Below are 21,495 nucleotides of genomic sequence, written 5' to 3' on the forward strand. Positions count from 1 at the left end.
CCACTGCGCCACGAGGGAAGCCCCGATTCTGTTTTGATGATAAGGTTTTTGGCAGCGTCATTGATTCAGCAAATATTTGTTGAGTACATAGAAGGTGCCGGGCACTGTTCTAGGCACCAGGGATTGAACAGTGAGGAGGACAGAAAAAGGTTTTCACCCTCATGGACTTTACGCTCAAGTGAGGGAGACATGCAACATGTACATTCATGTTTATTTCCAGAGGTGATTTTTGTCATATCCTTTTTTCATTTTCTAAATCGGAAAACTTTTGTTTGTTTCTTAGAGCTGGTATATTAGGGGAAAGAAATTATGTCTTTTTTCTCTAGCTGGATCTGACAGTGAAACAAACACTAGTCATCTCTACTGTCCTCACATCTCTTTTCTTCGTGGTTACATCTGAATCGTAAGACAGATGATGTTATGCTGAGATAGACTTTGTCACAGAGAAGTTAAGATTAATTTACTCTTTCCTTTTTCTCTTAGTCCAGTGTTGTTCATGGGTTGATCAATTCCTTTTTTTTTTTTTTTCCTAGACATTTCAGGAAGAAGTTCAACATTTATCTGGTTTCCATCCCAGAACTTCTCTTCATGCTCTGCATCTTTGGCTACCTTATATTTATGATTGTCTATAAGTGGCTGGTTTATTCAGCAGAAACCTCCAGAGTCGCTCCTAGCATTCTGATTGAATTTATTAACATGTTTTTATTCCCGGCTAGTGACACAGGTGGTCTTTACCCAGGGCAGGTAAGCAGTTGTGTTTTCCACTGTGAAGAACTCAAAGGAAGTCCTCCTGATAGCCTTTTTGTTTTCATTAGTAGAATGATTAAAGGTGCTTTCCACAGGCCTCCCAGGCACCGAGGGGCTTCCTGCTCCTCTGTGTGTTATCACAAGAGGGTGCCATCCTGCTCTGAGTGCTGTCTCGGGGGCCCTGGTCAGACTGTGTGATCCAAACTCGCTGCCCCTCAGTAGCCATGAAAGCTGGTGGGAAGAGAATGTATTACTGGAGGGTTCCTGAGGGCTGTCCATCCATCCATTTTTCCAGTTGCTTTAAAATCAACCTCTGACTAAGCCGGGTCCTCAGAGAACTGGCACTTGGACCACGGCACGCTGGCCCTCTCCAAAAATGGCTTTTCTATAACTGTGCTTTTGTGTGATGCCACGCACATCAGCTGTGAGTTTAGGAAACGAAAGGAAAAGACACCCTGGCAAATGTAATTTAGCTTGCGTTTACTTTATGTTCCTTGTTAATCAATAAAGAGACATTTTACTTGGTTTTCACTAGTTTAAGTACACCAGTGACATTGTTAGCGCATCTTCACGTTTTAACCGGCTTCCTCCCCTTTTGCACCAACAGGAGCACGTCCAGAGGCTGCTTCTGGTCATCACAGCGTTGTCTGTCCCTGTGCTCTTCTTGGGAAAACCACTCTTCTTGTTGTGGCTTCACCATGGGCGCAGTTGCTTTGGGGTGAGCAGGGTAAGTGTGGGTTTGGCTGCCTGTTTGTAAATGGTGAGTGAAGTCTGTTTTTAGTTGTGAAAGGTTTTGTAAAGAAAATGCCTTCCATGGGGTCCCAGACTCTGATTTAAAAGCCAAAGCTTCCTTTATCGAGAACTTTCGCGTTGCCTGTTCTGCAGAAGCGTGGTGCAAAGAGCCTGCCGTGTCTGGGCACGGGAAACAGGTCCTCTGGTAATGAACCACAAAGCTATCAGGAGATGGAACTGAATCCCTCAGTACTGCTTGTCATAATTAAAGCATTTTTGTTCCTTATTCTTGCCTCTTGATTTTTCAAGTTTTTTTTTTTTTTAATTTAAATAACATAATTAAAGGAAATGTGGAAAATATAGAAAATAGTGCCCTTAAGTTCTCCTACCGAGTTATAACCAGTGTTAACCATTTGTTGAGTTTCTTTCCAGACTGTTTTCTTGTGTGTCTAGTTTCTCATTTTATTTTATTTTTTATAAATTGTGGTAAAATATACATGACATAAATATTCCATCTTAACCGTTTTTAGGTGCACATTCAGTGGCATTACGTACATTCACATTGTGCAGCCGTCCCCACCATCCGTCTCCAGAACTTTTTCACCTTCCCGAACTGAGACTCTTTACTCATTAATATTAACTCCCCATTTCCCCTCCACCCAGCCACTGGCACCCACTCTTCTACTTTCTGTCTCTATGAATTTGACTACTTTAGGTACCTTATATAATTGGAATCATATAATGTTTCTGCTTTTATGACTGGCTTATTTCACTTAGCCTAATGTCCTCAAGATTCCTCCATGTTGTAGCTTGTGTCAGAATTTCCTTCCTTTTTAAGGCTGAATAATATTCCATTATATGGATAGACCACATTTTGCTTATCACTTCATCCATGAATGGGCACTTGGGTTGTTTTCACCTTTCAGCTACTGTGAATAATGCTCCTAAGAACATGGGTATATAAATATCTGTTGGAGTCCTTGCTTTCAGTTCTTTTGGGTATGTACCCAGAAATGGTAATTCTTTGTTTAATTTTTTGGGAACCACCAAACGTTCCACAGTGGCTGCACCATTTTACGTTCCCACCAGCAATGCACAAGAGTTCCAGTTCCTCCATACCCTAATCAACACTTATTTATTTTCTTTTTTTTTTTGTTACAATAGCCATCCTAGTGGGTATGATATGCTCATTTTCTTTTAAAGGACTTTTTTTTTTATTCCTGAAGAACTGAATCTTTAAAAGAATGAAAGGGGTGCTAACTTTGACTTTGTCACAACCTTGTGATTTCAAAGGCACTGACTCTGTATTCTTTGGGTTGTTTTTAGAGTGGTTACACACTTGTAAGGAAAGATAGCGAGGAAGAAGTTTCTTTGCTGGGAAGCCAAGACATAGAAGAGGGAAACAACCAAATGGAAGATGGATGTAGAGAAGTGACGTGTGAAGAGGTAACCTTTTCAGTTACTGTTGGTGATGTTAGGTAAGGAGCCAGGCTTGCACAGAGATGATCGTCATTATGAGAGTGATAAGAATCATCTTAGAAAACAAAATTCAAAGCAAAACAACCGTTACTCAAAGCTTTCCACATGCTGTTCTGGTCATACAATTGTCATCATAATATAATGATTCTGGGTTAACATTTTGTGAGTTTCAGTCTTACAGTGGGATTTATAGTGTTAACATTACAAGTTGTGATGCTGAGTGACTTAAGGTGCCGTGAACATTGCTTTGAGAAGACTCTCGTCTTCATTAGAACTTGCCCATAGTTGTAAGAAAGAGACCCTGTTCACACTGGCTTCAAGGGGAATCTGCTGGCCCACGTCAGGGTGGGGCAGAGTGGGCCTCAGGAGGGTGGGGCTTTGGATTTCCAATCCCAGCAAGTCTGATTTGGTTTTTCTTCTCAAGTTTGCTTCATATTCTGAAGCCAGTTGGCCCCTTGGTGTTGGAACCGTGGCCACAGTGAACACTGGGCTTATTTTCTTCAATCAGAGAAAAGCGCCTTCCCTGCTTGTTACCATGAGGAAAAATCCCAGGGAAGTGCTGTGATTGGCCTGGCTGGGGTCACTTGCAATCCCTAGACCAGTGACTGCTGCAGTAGTCTGCATGGGCTGCCACGACCACAGACTCGGGGGCTTCAGCTACAGAAATGTATTTCCCACGGTTCTGGAGGCTGGAAGTCCAAGGTCAAGATGTTGGCCGGGTTGGTTTCTCCTGGGGCCTCTCTCCCAAGCTTGTGGACGGCCGCTTTCTCGCTGTGTCCCCACATGGCCTTTTCACTGTGTGTGCCTCTCTGGTGTCTCTTCTTCTTCTTATAAGGACACCAGTCCTATTGGGTCAGGCCCCACCCTTACGACTTCATTTAACCTTACTTACCTCCTTAAAGGCCCCATATCCAAACACAGTCACACTGGGGATTAGGGCTTCAACAGACAAATTTTGGGGGGAACACAATTCAGCCCGTAACAACTGTGCGAGACAGGGTTAGACGGCAGAAGAAGCACTTCCTCCCAAAGAAGGGAAGCACAGTCCTGGCAGACGGAACAGAGCACGTCTGTTACTCTGGTCTGCTTTATTTTCTTGGAAACTTTTTTGGCTGTCCGATGAGGACTAAACAGAATTTTTTATAGTCAACCTTTTGTAATTATTATGTAATTTAGTGTTTTAATTTGGGACAATTAATAATTAAGTTTTTAAGATCATAAAAAAACAAAAAGTGGAGCTGGAAAGAATGTGGGAGCCATCTTGCCCAGTGTTTTACAGCCTTTTCACTATCAGGGACTCTTTTATAATTTCCCCTTGTCCGACTTGTATTAAGATGCTCTTACCTATCAAACACACGCACACGTTCACAGTCTCCTAATCTTGTAGTTGGTAGATGTCTGTCTCTCATTACACGTTTTGTAATTACTAAGAGTACCTCAAGAACCTCGTTGGGCTGCCTGAGGGCCGTGGGCATTGTGCCATCACAGTTCTGGTCCAGCCTCCCTCGCCTTACGTGCAGGACCGCGGCCCGGGGACGAGGGGGCGGGAGCTCTGTGGGTCGGGGAGCTGTTTCGTGGCGGAGTTGTGAGCAGCGCTCAGATCTCGTGATTGCCTGTTCCTCACATGCCAGCACATCCTCACCTGTATTCCAGAGGCCAGTCCTTTCACTGTAACCTGAAAGTGGAGCGGACTTGTAGCTTGTGGAAGTTAGCGTGTCATGGGTGGAGTCTAACGCATGTTGTGTCATCTCTCTCAGTTTAATTTTGGAGAAATACTAATGACGCAAGTAATTCATTCCATTGAGTACTGTCTGGGATGCATCTCCAACACCGCTTCGTACCTGAGGCTCTGGGCGCTCAGTTTGGCTCACGCACGTAAGTTTTGCTTAGACCTGTAGCTCCCAAACTCTGTGTCGAGACACCCCGCAGCGCCTCGGTGAACTCATGGGGGCGCCATGGGACACTGAAAAATTTTGATGGAAAGGGCACTATTTTTCAGATCCTGTGTGAACAGGGACTGTTAAGTTGTTTGGACTTGACTACTTACTGCACTGGTCTCCTGGGTATTTCTTTTGGCCTCAGGGTGCTGTGAAAAAAATTACTGGGACACGAGGGGCTTCAAGGACCGAGAAGGCTTGGGAACGTCTGGCAGAGGCATTTCGTTCCCTCTGCTCTGACCATTATTGTTCTTGTTATTAACTGTTACTGTATTCAGCGCTGCCTTACCAAGTGTGAATGTCTAGTTATGTCAAACAAGTCTTAAAACAATGCTGATTAATAGTTTTGATGCATGGATTTCAGTTACCTGCGTTTAGTTAAGTCTCAGCAGTCCCCCAAGAACATGGTTGAAATTTCAGTTACTACAGTAAAAACTGTGTGTATGGGTACGAAGCGCAGGCTTCACTGCTGGCCCTTCAGCCCACAAGTCACTACGTAAATAACACAGACGCGCATCACGATCGGCGACCAGCCACGTCACTTCTTTCAGAGTCTGTTGTGATCGGTCCCTGTGCATCTGCTGCTTAGTTCATGCACAGACAGCAAAGCGCATGGTGGTGTTGGCTCCTTGTGGGCCAGTGGTAAACCCACGTGGCATTTAAAAATGGATCACTGAACCGAGGGAATTGGCCAACAAAGATGAAAAAGTGCAGCAGAGGAACAAACAGTGATACGCTGGAAGTGAAATGCAGACGGAATGTAGCTGGAGTTTAGGAGGAAGAGCTGACATGGGAGTGGTGACACTGGTGCCGTTCGAGAGGCGAAATCTGCAGCCAGAGGAACTTGGTGATGTACAGAAAGAAGATGTAGGTGTCCCAGAAGTGATGCCACAGGAGCTCTGGGAGGTATTTCAGGACATTGAAGGTGCAAAGCATACTGTGTTAGAAGCTGCTCCAAACTCAGAAAAGAGTAGGACAGCGTGCCAGGTATTAGAGAAGATGCTCACTCCGTGTCAAGGTGCCCAGCAAGCCCAGGTGGCGTGAGAAGGAGGCTGTTCAAGCCACCCTGACAAGTTCTTCTTACCAAAACCCCCCAGCAAGTTAAGGCTCAATGTTTCTAATGTTTTAAGAATAGATTTACTCATTTTTTTCATTTCTCTGTGCATTTATAACCAACAGTAAGAGAGTTTTTAATGTTTTGACAAAACTTTTGAAAGGTCCCAGAACAACTGTAATTTTTCCCATTGACCATTAAGGATGCATTGGACGGTCATTGTTCTGCTCCTGCATTACTGTGCAAAGACTGTGCTTGGGAAAACTACCAGATGATAGAGGTTTTTGTTGTTGTTGTTACATTGATATTTTTGTAAGCATAGCCGCAAGTCTAGAACTTGCTGGCTGGAGGGGGTCCATCATCCTCATATTACAGAGGAGGAGACTGAAGCCCAGGGAGGGTTGGTGCTGGCGCAGGGTCACCCACCCGGTCAGTTAGTAGCCGAGTCAGGACTGACGCCCAGCTTCCCGCTGCCTGGCCCAGTGCTGCGTTGGGACAGAGCCAGCCGGACCCCTGTGTGGGTCAGGATCTCTCATTGGCAGGCAGGCAGGCCTCTGATTTCTCTGGAATGTCAAGTCTTCCTCCGTGTTTGAGATGAGCAAGTTGCCGGTTAACTTTTACGTGGGAAGCCGATTACGTCTGTCTTATATGGGTGTGTATTTATTTTAGGGATAACAATTCAAAATTGTTTCAGAAGGAAACCCAGTCTAAGTAGCTAATCGAGGTGACTCACTGAAGGTGAACAGAAGTTAACTCTGCAGAATGCTTGCCTTGCAGAGTTGTCTGACGTGCTGTGGGCCATGCTGATGCGAGTCGGCCTCCGGGTAGACACGACCTACGGGGTCCTGCTCCTGCTCCCGGTCATCGCTCTCTTTGCAGTTTTGACAATTTTCATCCTTTTGATCATGGAAGGGCTTTCTGCATTTCTTCACGCCATCCGCCTCCACTGGTGAGTTTGGAATTTAGCTTTGGAACTGGTACTTAAAAAAAATCTAACACCCTCCTCCCCCAATACATACATATACGTGTAACAGTTCCAGTGATATGTGTATGTATACATATATTATTTAGGCTAGCTCTTCCCTTCCCGGGATTGGGATCTGTATTCCGATCCCCTGAGTTAAAATTGTATTTTGTTTCTGAGCTTTTGTCGCCGACACGTAAAAGCAAGTTTACGCTTGCTGAATAATTTTGTGTATTTCACACTTTCGATTCACTTTGGGTCTGACAGGTTGCTTTATCTTATTGTAAACCATATTTCTTAATGTTTTACAGTGTATATCAGATTACTTGTCTGTGTATCCAGTTACTGAGGAGGGAGAGGTTCCTAATACTCATGTGTATGTCCATAGGGTGGGAGGTGACGTGAGGTGTCAGCGTTTTCTTCATGAGAAAGGCAACAAAGGGCCAGTGTGTGTGTGTATTTTATCTAAGTAAAAGTATTTGTGCCAAGAGCATGTATGGAATGAAGCAACTTCAGACGCACAGGAACTTTTTTTTTTTTAACTTATAAATGTTGTTTAAGAAATGTAGCAAGTGTTATTCAGAATCTTTCATTAATACATGGTTTTTTGTTTTGTTTTGTTTTTTTTGTTTTTTTAGGGTAGAATTTCAGAACAAATTCTACGTTGGTGCAGGCACCAAATTTGTTCCTTTCTCACTCAGATTACTTTCTTCGAAGTTTAGCGACGACATGGCATGATCATATTGCTGTATCCAACAAGCTTTCAGATTTAAGGAGAATTATCATGTTGTAGAATTTCCTTATGTTAAATTGACGATAGGAAAAATTCCATCTTCATTAACTGCCTTATGAGATAGCCAAATGATTCTGTAAGATATACCTCTTCCTCATATGTTAAATATTTTGTAAAGTTTCTCAATTTCAGATATAGAAATTTCTTTCAGTTTTTATGATGAGCAAATATAAGTTAATGCCAAAAGTTATGTTAAAGTTATTTTTAAAAATATAGGCTTGGAGGAGAGAAGCCAGTTTTGAATGGCTAATTGAAAGTGGTCTTAAATACTTGATTCCTTTTCAACTTATTTAAAAAAAAACTAGAGTTATTCTGTCACCTGAAGTTGTCAGATAATATTTTCCAACAGCTGAAGTTAAGTAGTTTTTAAAAAAATTTAATGATGGTTAATCAAAAGATTCACATTTATTTTGCTTGGTTAAAAGTATGCAAACTTTTTTTATCGTATACTATCTAGAATTACAAGTAGAATTGTTTCTACGATTTTGTCTTGTTTTAATAATTGGAGAAAATGGGATAAAATAACATACAACAAATGGTTATCCCACTTGTATATTTTTTTAAGGACTCTTATCCTGTTATCCTTACATAAAACCAATTATGATAATTGTATGTTTGGGAAGATAAACTGTGTACTGAGCCTTAAAATCCAGTGTGACTATAGAGGATGTAATATGGATATGATTCGAACTTAGTGACCAGCTTGGCTGATGTTCCTGAACCAAAAGGGGTTTATACTGAGTGAAGGAAAGGTAAAAAGTAGTATTTTGTATATTTTTATAATAAAATATAAATTAAGATATTTTACCATGAAGAGGTTGCAACTATCCTTGAGAACAGTATAATTATAATGATTCACTTTCAGACTAATTCGAAATAAATGTCTAATAAAGGCATTTAGAGTTAAACTTTTAAAAACTATTTGAATCAGTTGAAAACCAATTCTTACTAAGCCATTAATGTATAATCTTCAGATTAAATTCATCTTTTCACTTGACATTTGAGTCAGTCCTGTTGAACATTTTGATCTGTCCTGTATTCTTGTAAATTATGTTCGTTTTTCATATTTTACTGTAATTGATTTTAGATAATTATTTTCAAAAAGAAACCTGCAGTATTTTCGCTTTCTTAACATTTTGAGTAACTCACATGAAGAGGCCCGCTTGTCTCCTTCACCTTGGCTGGTGATAGAGAGTTTAGGGTTTTCATTACAAGCTAAGATCATGGTAACCCTGAATTTAAGCGTATCTTTTCAGGTAATTTCAAGGCCTATTTGCTGAGAGGCATGAATTGAACATCATGACATAACTGTGACTCTGACATTAAACCTTTTAAATTGTAGTAAAGATTCCATGCTACTCCTCTCATATGAGATGCTGTCCCTCATAATATCAAACATAAAACGATGCTGATGAAACTCTTAAAAATGCTACTGCTGTCAACGTTAAGTTTCCTCAGAAAGGCACTTGGACACTTCTTTTGGGTGAATACGAAATCTGAATAATGCCTTCCAGGTTTCAAATGTGTCCCTCACAAGTTCTTATTTTTATTATTTTACTCCAAGATGGTAACTAATTCATCCTTAGGAAACCCACCATTTTAACTGACAAGTTAACTGACTAGTAAACAAGAGACGTACAGGATCTGCTAGAATTCTTTTCTGTCCCCATTGGCAGTTGTCACGGGGGCCACTTTTTAATTCCAGTGAACGCCTCTATCAGGGCATAGAACAGAGGGTGAAGAGTCACTTTTCAACTGAAACCTATGTAGTAGTTCTGTAGAACGTAATGGTATAAAAGACGGATTGTTAGTCCTAATTTTTGTGAAAGAACTCTCTAAAATTACAGTTTGATGGTGTCTTTTAGTCACCAAGGTAAATTTTCTTTCTTAATATAAAGCTACTGGTTCCAGTGTCATGTTACCAGAGCAGTTGCTCTGTTTTGTTTGTTAAGCTGTTTGGTAGAACTATTATGTATACAGTTCTTAAGACATAACTTCATTCCCTTGATAGCAGGCATCCAGAGGGAAAATGGTCAGTTGTCTGGATGATGCTAAGTTCATCTGTTTATTTTCCTAACACGAAAAGTCGCGACTGCCACGTCTTCCAGTTTTCATGCAGGTGTTCATCCTAACATAAAAATCCAAGGGATTTCTTCAGTAAAATAGAGTTTGATTTCGCCCTGCAAGGGTGAAGAAGGTCCTGGTGGTGATGTGATTGTGCTGAGTGAAGGAGTGCAAAGGGGGTTTGATGGGGGTCACGCTGAGCCTGTGGGCTGGCAGTTTATTGTGGCTAGGACTTTGAGGAGACTCACCCTTCACTGAATGCCACTCTGTCCTCATTTCTGGAATGCGTATTTTATAACATTCTGATCTGAATTTTCGTTCTGCAGCAGTTTAAAAAGGCGTAGACTATAGGATAGGTAACTCTTACGTTTACGAATTAAAAATTCAGACACTTCAGGGCCTGATTCATTTTGGAAAACAGAAATAAAAATAACTTCAACTGTTCTGCAGTCTGCATTTAAAAACAACTTTGTTAAAAATTTAAAGCCAGGTTTGCTTGTATGCCATCTGGTATATCTCCAGCAAGGTTATTAAGAAATCTTAATTCAAGATGATGAAAATAAGACAGTTCGGAGTAGTGATTTTCCAACAGCCAGGCCAATGATGCTGAACTTTGGTTTAGAATTTTAAGAAATACTTAGAACATTCCACCTGTTCCTTGATGGGAAAATCCAATAAGAAGGCTAGGTTCTTAGGGTCAGCCCAGTAATCTAGGGGCTTAATGAGGGAAAACGACTGAACAAGTTAAAGATCCACAGATGTATGAAGGGACAAATTTGCATCTTCCTATCAGTATTGAACTTCCCTTTACTAATGAAAAATAAATATATCTCTATTTTTGAAACGTGGGTGTTTTGCTTTATTAGGCTTTGGATTGGCTACAAAGCCGAAGAGCTCGGCTTCTCCTACTCTGTAGCCAGTGTGCCTTCTTGGGGCTCCCCCTTCCCTGATCCTGGTACACCAGAAGGAGCTTGCCCCTTCTTGGGAATCTTCGCCGTGTATTTGCTCTTCTGACGCCCTTTGATCCATAGCGACCCGAGGGTTCAGACTATAGTCCTTTTGCCTCGCGTCCAACTTTGCCTCTACCACCTCCGAGATACCGTGACCTTGTCTGTCACGTATCTTGCCACTGTTTCCTTATCGACAAAGCGGGCAGGACAGTCGCAGACACGGTGGCGGTGAGAATCACAGGAGGCCTTGCACATGCAGCACTTACAAGGCTCCTGGCGCACCTCCAGGTCTGCAGTCGGCTGCCTTCCTACACGTCTTTCCGTCCCGGGGGCTTGCGTGCGGCCGTCCAGCTCATCTCGGTCCTCCCAGGAGGAAGGGGGCGCCCATCCGGGGGAAGAGGCCCGGCCCCCCTCCGCGCGCAGGCTGGGGCGCCGTGGCCCCTCCCCAGGCGCTCCGCGCCACCTTCCCGGGTCCCGCTTCGCGCTTCTGTGAGCGCGGGACCCGGGTGCAGGGGCGCCCGGAGACCGTGGGTCCCCGCGCCCGCTGCGGCCGTTGCCGGGGCGCCCGTTGCTAGGGGCGCCGTTGCCACAGACGCCCGCCCGGCGCTCTGCTCCCTGAGCCCGGTGCTGCGGTTGCTGCCGGCTCTGCGGCGCCATGGACGACCTGCGGGTGCTGTGGATGCGCGACCGAGTGTACACCGCCTTCGGCATCACAGACCCCCAGCTCTTCGAGGAGTTGCTGAGCCGCAACGACGGCGAGGTCGAGGACCTCATCCTGCACTTCCTCAACCAGACCAGCGACGAGGAGGGCGCCTCGACTCTCTTCTTCTACCGCAAGGTGGTGCCCGAGGAAGTGGAGATGGAGATCGGTGAGCCCCGCGGCCGCCCTCCCGCCGCGCCCCCTCCTGCCCCGTTCCCGGCCTCACCACCGCGGGGACTGCAGACCCCCGCCCACCCCGCTCTTGGCCTCCCGTGCCGTCCGCAAATGCGTATTGTCGCCCACCGTGTGCAGGCACAGTCCAGCCACTGGGTGAACTGGACAAGCTCACTTGGAAAGTCGGACCTTGAATTAATAATCACGCAAACACTCATTTAGCGCTTACTCTGTGCCAGGTACAGTTCCAAATGCGTATATCAGCTATTAATCCCATGACGTGGGTGTATTGTTATCCCATTTTACAGATGAGCAAGCTGTGGCACAGAGAGGGTTAACTAGCTCACCCACACAGGTCACATAGTAAAGACTCAGAAGAATATGTGTCGCTGTCCAATGACGTGTCATAGACGGACAGAGAAGTGGCCCAGGGGCTGAGAGGGTCAGTTCATCCTCACGCTCTCAGATGGTGACAGGGTCTCCCAGAGGTGGAGAAGCGTGCCCCTTCCTATTTTCCCAAGCTCCCGACGTGCTATTATAAAGTAACACCAAATCAAGGTTTTAAAAAAATTACAGTTGATTTAAACGTTTATGTTGAACAATTTAGCATTTTAAATAAAAATAATGACAGTGACTGATGCCCAGAACCTTCTGTGGAGGTGGCTGGTCCAGCCCAGGGACACAGAGACGGCCTGGGTGGGGGTGGGGGGGAGACAGGACAGAGTGCAGGGGACACTCAGAAAGGAGACCGAGAGACACACAAGTTCTCTCCCAGTAGGAGCACCAGTATCAGTGCAGCTGTCACGGACCGGGTTTGTGTGATGTGTCCCATCAATGTCAGTCTCCTGTGCTATTGTCACATCTTCACGAGACTTCTGGATCCCCTACAGGATCTTTCACAGGGTGGGATGGCAGAGCCAGGCAGAACTTTTTTTTTCTTAAAAGGTTGTAGGCACATTTATTTTAAATGTACATTCTTTGCACAAAATAATACACATATTCACTGTAGAAAAATCCAAGCCCATAAATAAACAATAACAAATTGCAAATGACACCCAGAGGGATGACCCTCGTAACATTTGGAATCTAACTCTATCCCCCCCTCCCTTCCCCAGCAGACCTTTGGACCTGGATGTTACATTATAATAGGACCTTGAATTTAGACTCTCATGATCACCAAGTGAAATTCTGGATACAAAGATGCACTAACAGGATTGACTATTTTACATGTACCATATTTCAGTAACCCTGACTTTGTATACTTAAAAATATATATATACCAAGACCCTAAGAAATGAATGCGACTTGGCCTTCTTGTGACCTCTGAGGGCTTCTGTTAATAGTTCGTGGCTGTTTTCTGTGCTGTGTATACTACCACATGTTCAGCCCAGTGTCTCCTGGCAGGATGCCCCCGTTCTGTGTGGAATGAGATTTTAGTCTCACTTCCGAGGGTCCCCTTGCTTAATTCCTCCAAAGTGTCCTCGGAACTCCTCCGAGCACTATGTCTGTTTCTGGTCTGTCTCTAACCCACCCCTCAGCCCACCCCAACGTTCTTCCCCTCCTTTTCTGGGTCTTCTCACTGTCATCACATCTTGAGAATGGCAGTGTATTCCCTGCTGAGGATGCCGGCCCCAGAAACTCAAAGCTACTGCTCCTGGGGGCACTAGAATGGTGTTGAGTGTTGGGGGTTGGGTTCTGGACAGAGGTGGGGAGACGGGACCTCCTCCCCAACTCCGGGTTTCAAGTTGTCACTCACCCTCTGCTTATTAAGCCTGCAGACTCGCAAAGACCCTTGGACAGTTTTATTGGATCCTTTATGGGGTCTCTGGTTTGTCCAGAGGACCTGGAGTGGGGTCAGTGCATGTCCCTTCATCCCTCTTTTCTCTCTATTTCTGCCTCTCCTCTGGTCAAGACCTCTCTGCTCCTAGTTAAAAATTATTTGAATGGAGACAGATGCTGGCAGGGTGGTCTTGAGGAAAGAGGGGTGTCTAGACCAGCAGCAGCTAGTCCAAGATGCTGTTCTAATAGCTAAGCATGTGTTGTTTCTTGAAATAACAAAATGGAATCATCCTGTCCATATCACTTAATAACTTGCTTACATTTTTACACAGTAATTTTTAGAAATTGCAAAATTACACAGTAATTTAAAAATTACACGGTGTTAAGTAATTAATACTTACTTCCAGTAAGTATTACTGGAAGATGTTCTCTTAAAAATTCACATAACATAGAATTTAGAAACACAGAAAATAAAAAGTGAAAAAATAATCCTTCACTCTTCCCTCAACCCTGCTCCCATTTCTATAAGTAACCACTAGTGGTAGTTTGGTGTATATCCCTCCAGATCTTTTCTCAGATCAATCTATCTGTCTATCTATCTATCTATCTGTCATCATTTATATCTTTCCAGATAATGGTATGTATACAATGATAATATGTAGATATATATAGAGTTCCTGAAATCATAAATAAGATCACTCTTTATATAGTATGTTGTGACTGGTCCTCCCTCAAAGATATCTTGCAGAATTTTTCATGTCAGTACCTGTAGATCTATGTAACTTTATAGATGTACCATATTTTATTTATCCATTCCCTAATGAATGGACATTTATCTTTCCGCAGTATTTTATTTTACACACAACGTCACAACGTGCGTCTACCTTTGTACGCTTTCGGTATTTCGTGGGAGAGATTTCTAAAAGTGGAACCGTGGGTTAGGCGGGTGCGTGCATTTACAGCTTGGATGGGTCCTGCCAAACTGCTCTCTAGAATGGCCCTCCCAGTCCACACCTGGCAACGGTGATGAGGTGTCCATTTGCCAACATCCTTGCCAACATTGGGTATTATCATTAAAAATTTTGCCAACCCCATAGATGAAAGGTGGATGCACTTCCTCGTTCTCATGTACATTTGTATCATAATTAGTGGAGTTGAGCCTCTTTTTTTATGGATGATGGTCATTTATATTTCTTTGGGGTGCTTGTGTGATCATCCTGTGTCCTTCATCTCCCTGGAGAATTTGCACAAATCTTTCTTTCATGTCCCTTAAGGCTGTTTCCAGTAACTGGGATGTTTCTGTGGGACTGTGTGTTGGTTCGCAAACCACCCCCATACACGGAGGGCAAGGAGAGACCAGAGAAAGAGGCAGCCACTCCGGATCAGTAGGTGACGGTCTTGGGCGTGGCTGGCCGAGATCACTGCCCGCCCGCCGGCATCTAAGAGTTTATAGAGAGGCCTTCCCGGGGTTCAGGCACCCACACTGTCTGGCGGTCTCAGCCACACCTGATCTCTCCAGGTGCATTCTTGAGACGGCGCTCACGGTGGGCATGGTGGGCAGGGTGGGCATCCCCAGGACAGGGCAGGGGCAAGGGGCCTCTGATTGCCCGGGGTCAGCTCGCGGGTTGGGCAGAGGTCCTGTCTTCTCGATGACTTCCTCCAGCTGACCGTAATAGGCACGACTCTCCCGGGGCCACGGACCAACCCTCAGTGCCAAGGAGAGCAGTAGAACAGTTATGTTTCTTTTTTTCTTTTGCTTTATGTGGCTATAAAGACGCCGAGATTCCTGGCCCGTCTGAGGAGGAAGAAGAGGAAGAAGAGACCCAGTCGGCGGATAGAGCATCAGGTCTGGAATTGGGGGTGAGCGGCACTGGGGGGCATGCGTCCGGAGGGAGGGGTCCACGTGCCCAGACGAGAATCAGTTTCTGCTTTTTACTTTTGTGAAGCTGCGACTTGGTAAGAAGTACAAGGAGAAAGTGCTGGGTGTGCATAGGTTCATTTTTAACTACCTGGGGCTGCCATAACCAAGGACCACAGACTGGGTGGCTTAGAACAACAGCACTGCCTTGAAGGAGACAGTGCAGAGGCTACAAGTTCAAAATCAAGGTGTGGGCAGGCCCTGGGGGAGGATCCTTCCTGGCCTCCCCCAGCTTCTGGTGGCTGTAGGCTTCCTTGATGTTCCTTGGCTTGTAGACACATCCCTCCAATCTATGCCTCTGTTGTCACATGGCTGTCTGCCCTGTGTGTGTGTATGTGTATATGTGTGTGTATGTGTGTGCGCGTATGCGTGCATGTGTGTATGTGTGTATGTATGTGTATGTGTGCACACACGTGTGTGTATGTGTGTGAATGTGTGTATTTGTGAATGTGTGTATTTGTGTGTTTGTGTGTATACGTGTGAATGTGTGTATTTGTGTGTTTGTATGTATACATGTGTGTATATATGTATGTGTGTGTATGTGTATGTGTTTTAATATATAGCGTATGTGTGCATGTGTGTATGCGTGTATGTGTGTATGTGTGCGTGCGTGTATGTGTGATTGTGTGTATGTGTGTGTATGTGTGTATGCGTGTGTGTGCGTGTATGTGTGTGATTGTGTGTATTTGTGTGTATGTGTGTTTGTGTGTATACGTGTGTGTGTGTGTGTGTGTGTGTGCGTGTGTGTGTGTGTGAATCACCTCCTTTCTCTCATAGCAACACCAGTCATTGGATTCAGGGACCACCCTCTCCACTATGACCTGTTGACGAAAATAATAAACAATCAATAATAAGAATAGAAAAGATTTTTATTCGAGCCAAACTGAGGACTATAGCCTGGGGCCAGCTTCCCAGGTTACTCTGAGAAGCTGCTCTGGGGAAGCAGGGTTTTCAGCAGAGTTTTATATCTAGTCAGAACAAAGAACATTAAACAAGTCGGGGATACATTTCTTCAAGGTTTCAAAAAACAAACAAACAAACAAACAAAACAACAGACCAGCATGTACATATACAGCACATACAGCAAGGCCTTGGCACCTGGGAAGGGAGTCGTATTATCAAAGGAGGACCAGCGCTGGCGTCCCAGGAAGGGAGGCATTTAATCTTTATTTTTTATTTATTAAAAAAATTTTTTATTGGGGTATAATTGATTTACAATGTTGTGTTAGTTTCTGCTGTGCAGCAAAGTGAATCTGTTATACAAACACATATATCCACTCTTTTTTAGATTCTTTTCCCCTATAGGCCATTACAGAGTATTGAGTAGAGTTCCCTGTGCTATACAGTAGGTCCTTATGCGTTATCTGTTTTATATATAGTAGTGTGTATGTGTCAGTCCCAATCTCCCAATTTATCCCTCCCTCCCTTACCCACCCCCGGTAACCATATGTTTATTTTCTACATCTGTAACTCTATAATCTTTATTTTCAACATGGACATTGTTTACTTCTGGTCAGTGTGCCCTTTTCTTTAATAATGAAAGCAGATGTACAACCTCTGTTTGATAGGCCACATACAAGCTATTTAAGTTAGCATCAAATCCAAGTGAACTCACGTAGAAGCCAGAACGACTTCTCTGTGTCTCAATATGTGAACGTTTATTTTATCAGACCTCATCTTGACTAATTATATCTGCAAAGACACCGCTTCCAAATACGGTCACTTTCTGAGGTTCTGGGTGGGCACGAATTCGGGGCGGGGGGAGCACCCTTCCCCGCAGAACAGCACATAACATAAAAACACCCAGGCTTAGCGCGGTAGTGTCTCCGACAGCTCAGCCAACAGCGCACGGCGTGGGCTGTGTAGAGAAGGCTTCCACTGTGCCAGCTACAGATGCCATTTCTTTGGGCGAATCTGAGGCCCGAGTCGAGGCTTTTGCTGCTAAGGAATTGAAATGTCTACATTAGAGAGGTTGCTGTGACACTCCCGGCTGGGCCGTGACGCTCGGTCCCCTGCAGGCTTTGAGTTACTTTCCTGTAGTGATAATAGCAGCCGTGGCTACATGCGTTGACCCTGTTCTCTGGGCTGCGTTCTCAACCAGGGGTGATTTTGGCCCCCAGGGGCATTTGGTGATGTCTGGAGACATTTTTGGTTGTCACAACTAGAGGGCAGGGGCTCCTGGCATCTCATGGGTTGAGGCCAGGGGTGCTGCCAAACGTCCTACGACGCTCAGGTCTGGCCCTTACGACACGGAACGATCCAGCCCCAAGTGCCGGAAGTGCTGAGATGGAAACCCTGCTCCGGACCATCACGTCGCCAGCGGAGCTAAACAGCCCCCTTCCTCCCGAAACTCACCTTCACTTACAGCAGCAGAAGCTGTGGGTTAGACGCTGCACTTTACCAAGATCCTGAGTATTTGAAAACCAGAGGGGAAAAAGGATTGGGGCGATGTGCAGTGTTTCCTATAGTCATCTTAGTTTTTTCAGAAGAATTTATTTTTAACCACAACATAATCCCCTCCCTAGTAAAGATTGGGGGAGGGGAGAGGGAGGACTACATGTTTAGAAGTACAGACCATCCATTCTTACTGAGACTTGTCTAGGTTGGATTTTGATAAGGCAGACGGTGGTCATGAGGGCCACAGCCACGTTTACTGATGGCTTCCTGCTTCAGCACCAATAAATCCGTGATCAGGAAAGACTTGGGAGAGAGGAGGCTGCTTGAGAAAAGGGTCAGGAAACTCTTCTCTGACACAGCAAATTAACGTTCCTTCCAAGTGTATTTTTTTCTTTTCTCTTTTCTTTTTATCGTGGTAGAACATATGTAACATGAAATGCCATTTTAACCATTTCTAAGCATACAGCTCGGTGGCATTGAGTACACTCATCAGTGTGTTTTTGAGTCCAGGCTGTTGCTCTTGCTGTAATAATGCTGCTTCTCCCGGCCGTAGACTGTTTCCTCTGCCAGCCAGCGTGCCCGACACTCCGCCAACCTATAATCGAATCCTCCCAAGTCTGACCCAGTAGATGTTATTGTCCCAGTTTATGGATGAGAAAACCCATTGCAGAGAGGATTCCGACCCCACACGTTGATTTGATTCCAAAGTCGCACTGACTTTGTCCAGTGCCTTTCGAAGGAAGAGCCAAACAGTTCGGGAAAGCTCTCCCTTCTCTGCAGGCTTCGTCAGAAGCTCTCAGGGCTGTGACTGGCAACTGTGAGGTTTCCAGGTCCACGTCGATAACCGTAGACTTGCAAGGCATACATACGTTCATTTTATTTAGATTACTTTTCTTTCCGTCCCCCATCAGTTTCAAGTTTTATAGTGAAGAAGGAGTAGATGCTAACATGTTAACTATAAGTCTCATCCTAAGGATAACCCCCCCCCCTTTTAAGTAAAAATCTCAGAGAAGTCACTCATTGGACCCTGTAGCTGGAACATGCACACACACGCACACATGCATGCACGCACATTTTAAATTTCCGACTGAGGACCCATCAAAACTGCAGCACAACTCTCCTAATTATAATGTAAGTCAAGGCTTCAGTAGGATTCGTTTGTAAAAAATGTACGTTCAGCTTTTTGATTATGTGCCGATTGAATGAAATATGCTGTTGTCCAAGATGCAGGTCTGGTCTTGATGGTAGGAAAACTCATTTTCCAAGTATTTCATCTCATGCATTGAATCATGTTTTGCAGCTAAGAATTTGCAGCTGAGAACGTATTCCATACCTCAGCCTTCCACTGGCCTAGAGGGTGAAGAAATGGACCAAGAAAGGGTAGAGAACCCCCATGTCAAAGTACGCATGGCTCTTTCTCCTCTTGGGTGGGGTAATGGGAATTTCACGCCCTCGGATGAGTCTGGGTAACCGACACAGCTCATACAAGGAACGTATTGTATTGGAGTGGAGATGATAGAATCCTGTGTCTGGGGGTCCCCGAGATCACCCTCGGATTGAATGATTTGCCACAATGACTCACAGGACCCAGGAAAGCTTTTATACTCATGGTTATAGTTTATTTCAGTGAAAGGATGCAAATTAGTATAAACAGAGAACAAGGCACACAGGGCAGAGTCCAGGAGAATTAGACACAAGTTGTCCTTTCCAAGTGGGGCTTCAAGGACAGCATTCATTCTCGCAGGAGCCATGTGTGACAACACGTAGGACATTGTGCCAATCAGGGGGGCTCACCCAAGCCTTGGTGTCCAGGGTTTTTACTGGGGGTCAATCACGTAGGTGTGAAGTGCCCACAGTTAGTCTGCAGTGCCCCCCGGGCGCCCCAGAGGCCAAACTGATGCGGGGTGACCCAGGGCCCCAGGGCCCCAGGGCATTCAGCATAAATCATGTTGTTAGTGTAAACTCTGCAGCACGACCCAAGGCCCCAGGTATACAGAGCTGCTCAGATCAGCCAGGATGTTCCAAAAGCTTAGAGGTCATCACCCAGCAGCTGGTTCCGGGCTAGTCTTGAGAACCTTTGGAATGTGCAGGGTTTGGACAACCCAGGCCTGCTGAGTTACCATTTACTGCACAAATCCCAGGGAGGGAGCCTAAAGTTAGGATGTCAACACATTTGGCCTGAGCTGTGCTAACTGAAATTAGGTTCAGCTGCTCTGTGAATATGCTTCCCCACAAAATACCCGAATTCAGAACAGGTTTGTTGCAATTTGTGGCCCAGAAAAGCTCGATCTGGGCATTTCCCAGGTCACTTTATTCAAGTGTAGCTGCAGTGGCCAGTTGGTGAAAGAGTCAGGCTTAGAGTTCAGCGTCTGGGTGAATTTCAGCTCATGTGTGTGGTCTGCTGGGAAATGAGTTCAGCAGTGCATGGAGTGGAGAGCTCAAGTGTACGTGAATATTAGGTGATTTGGATGCACGGTTGTATCTCCACGTGACTTTTTTGTTCCCCGTGTTTCAGAAAACTGTTAAGCAAATCGTGGAAAAGACATATCTCCATGTGCTTCGTACTCCTGTTCCTGAGGAGTTTCTGAACCAGAATGTGGTATATTTTCTCAGAAATACAAAAGGTACCTTTCCAGCATGAGCGTGTGTGAGTGTGGGTGTGCATGCACGTGCGTGTGTATATGTCTGAGACTCATTTTTAATTTTTACATGTCCTTGAGAAGATAGCTTTTTTATCAGTACTGTCAATCCTCATTATTCACGGATTCCATATTTGCAAATTCAACGACTCACTCAAAAATTTTAAACTCCCAATCAGTATTTCGATGCTTTCATGGTCATTTAAGGACATATACAGAGTGGGGAAAATTTGAGTCACCCAACACTCATGGACCCAGCTGAGGTTGGGCAAGGCCGTGCACTGCCTTCTTATTTCATTGAATGCTATAAACAAGTGTCTTTATCGTGTTCTGTTTAGTACCACAGTTTTCTAATTTTTGTGGGGTTTTTGGGTGATTTCGCTGTTTAAAATGTCCCCAAGGAAGGTCCTGAAGCGCTGGCTAGCGCTCAGAGAACAGGAAGGCTGTGATGTGCCTGGCAGAGAAAACTCGTGTGTTACCTAAGCTTCGTTCAGACGTAAGTAATGGTGCTGTTGGCCATGAGTTCAATGTTAGTGAATCAACAGTAGTGTTAAATAGGTGTCTTTAAACGGAATCACACATAAAGAAGGTTATATACAGGCAGACCTCGTTTTATTGCGCTTTGCAGATACTGCATTTTTATTTTTTACAAACTGAAGGTTGGTGGCAGCCCTGTGTGGAGCAAGTCTATCAGGGCCATTTTTCCAACAGTATTTGCTCACTTTATGTCTCTGTGTCACATTTTGGTGATTCTCTCAATATTTCAAACTTTTTCATTATTTATTATATTCGTGATAGTGATCTGTGATCAGTGATCTTTGAAGTTACTCCTAGGATGCACTGAAGGCTCAGACGATGGTTCGCATTTTTTAGCAATAAAGTTTTTTCTTTTCATTTTTTGGCCGTGCCACACGGCATGTGGCATCGTAGTTCCCCGACCAGGGATCAAACCTGTGCCCCCTGCAGTGGAAGCGAGGAGCCCTCACCACTGGACCTCCAGGGAATTTCCAGCAATAAAGTATTTTTAAATTAAGGTATATACATTGTTTTTTTTAGACATAATGCTATTGCACAGTTAATAGACTACAGCATAGTGTAAACATACTTTTGCACTGGGAAACCAAAAAAATCCGTGTGACTCGCTTTATTGCGATATGCGCTTTATTGT

General features: G+C 44.5%; 2 protein-coding genes across 2 annotated transcripts in view; both read left to right on the forward strand.

Moving 5' to 3' along the window:
- The window catches only part of ATP6V0A2 (ATPase H+ transporting V0 subunit a2), a 38,340-nt gene extending 27,726 nt beyond the window's left edge, over window positions 1-10,614 (forward strand). Inside the window, exons 15-20 of the mRNA XM_082353231.1 lie at window positions 534-744; window positions 1,355-1,474; window positions 2,806-2,925; window positions 4,716-4,833; window positions 6,727-6,898; window positions 7,552-10,614. Of these exons, the coding sequence (XP_082209357.1) occupies window positions 534-744; window positions 1,355-1,474; window positions 2,806-2,925; window positions 4,716-4,833; window positions 6,727-6,898; window positions 7,552-7,651 (841 nt within the window). The 3' untranslated portion in view covers window positions 7,652-10,614. The remainder of the gene's footprint in view (window positions 1-533; window positions 745-1,354; window positions 1,475-2,805; window positions 2,926-4,715; window positions 4,834-6,726; window positions 6,899-7,551) is intronic.
- A 726-nt stretch (window positions 10,615-11,340) lies between these two features.
- The window catches only part of DNAH10 (dynein axonemal heavy chain 10), a 148,341-nt gene continuing 138,186 nt past the window's right edge, over window positions 11,341-21,495 (forward strand). The window contains exons 1-5 of the mRNA XM_082353905.1: window positions 11,341-11,815; window positions 13,366-13,442; window positions 15,037-15,219; window positions 18,989-19,089; window positions 20,204-20,312. Coding sequence (XP_082210031.1) covers window positions 11,376-11,815; window positions 13,366-13,442; window positions 15,037-15,219; window positions 18,989-19,089; window positions 20,204-20,312 — 910 coding nt within the window. The 5' untranslated portion in view covers window positions 11,341-11,375. The remainder of the gene's footprint in view (window positions 11,816-13,365; window positions 13,443-15,036; window positions 15,220-18,988; window positions 19,090-20,203; window positions 20,313-21,495) is intronic.

The sequence above is a fragment of the Balaenoptera borealis genome (genome assembly GCF_965194805.1).
Source record: "Balaenoptera borealis genome assembly, chromosome: 14".
NCBI classification, from domain to species: domain Eukaryota; kingdom Metazoa; phylum Chordata; class Mammalia; order Artiodactyla; family Balaenopteridae; genus Balaenoptera; species Balaenoptera borealis.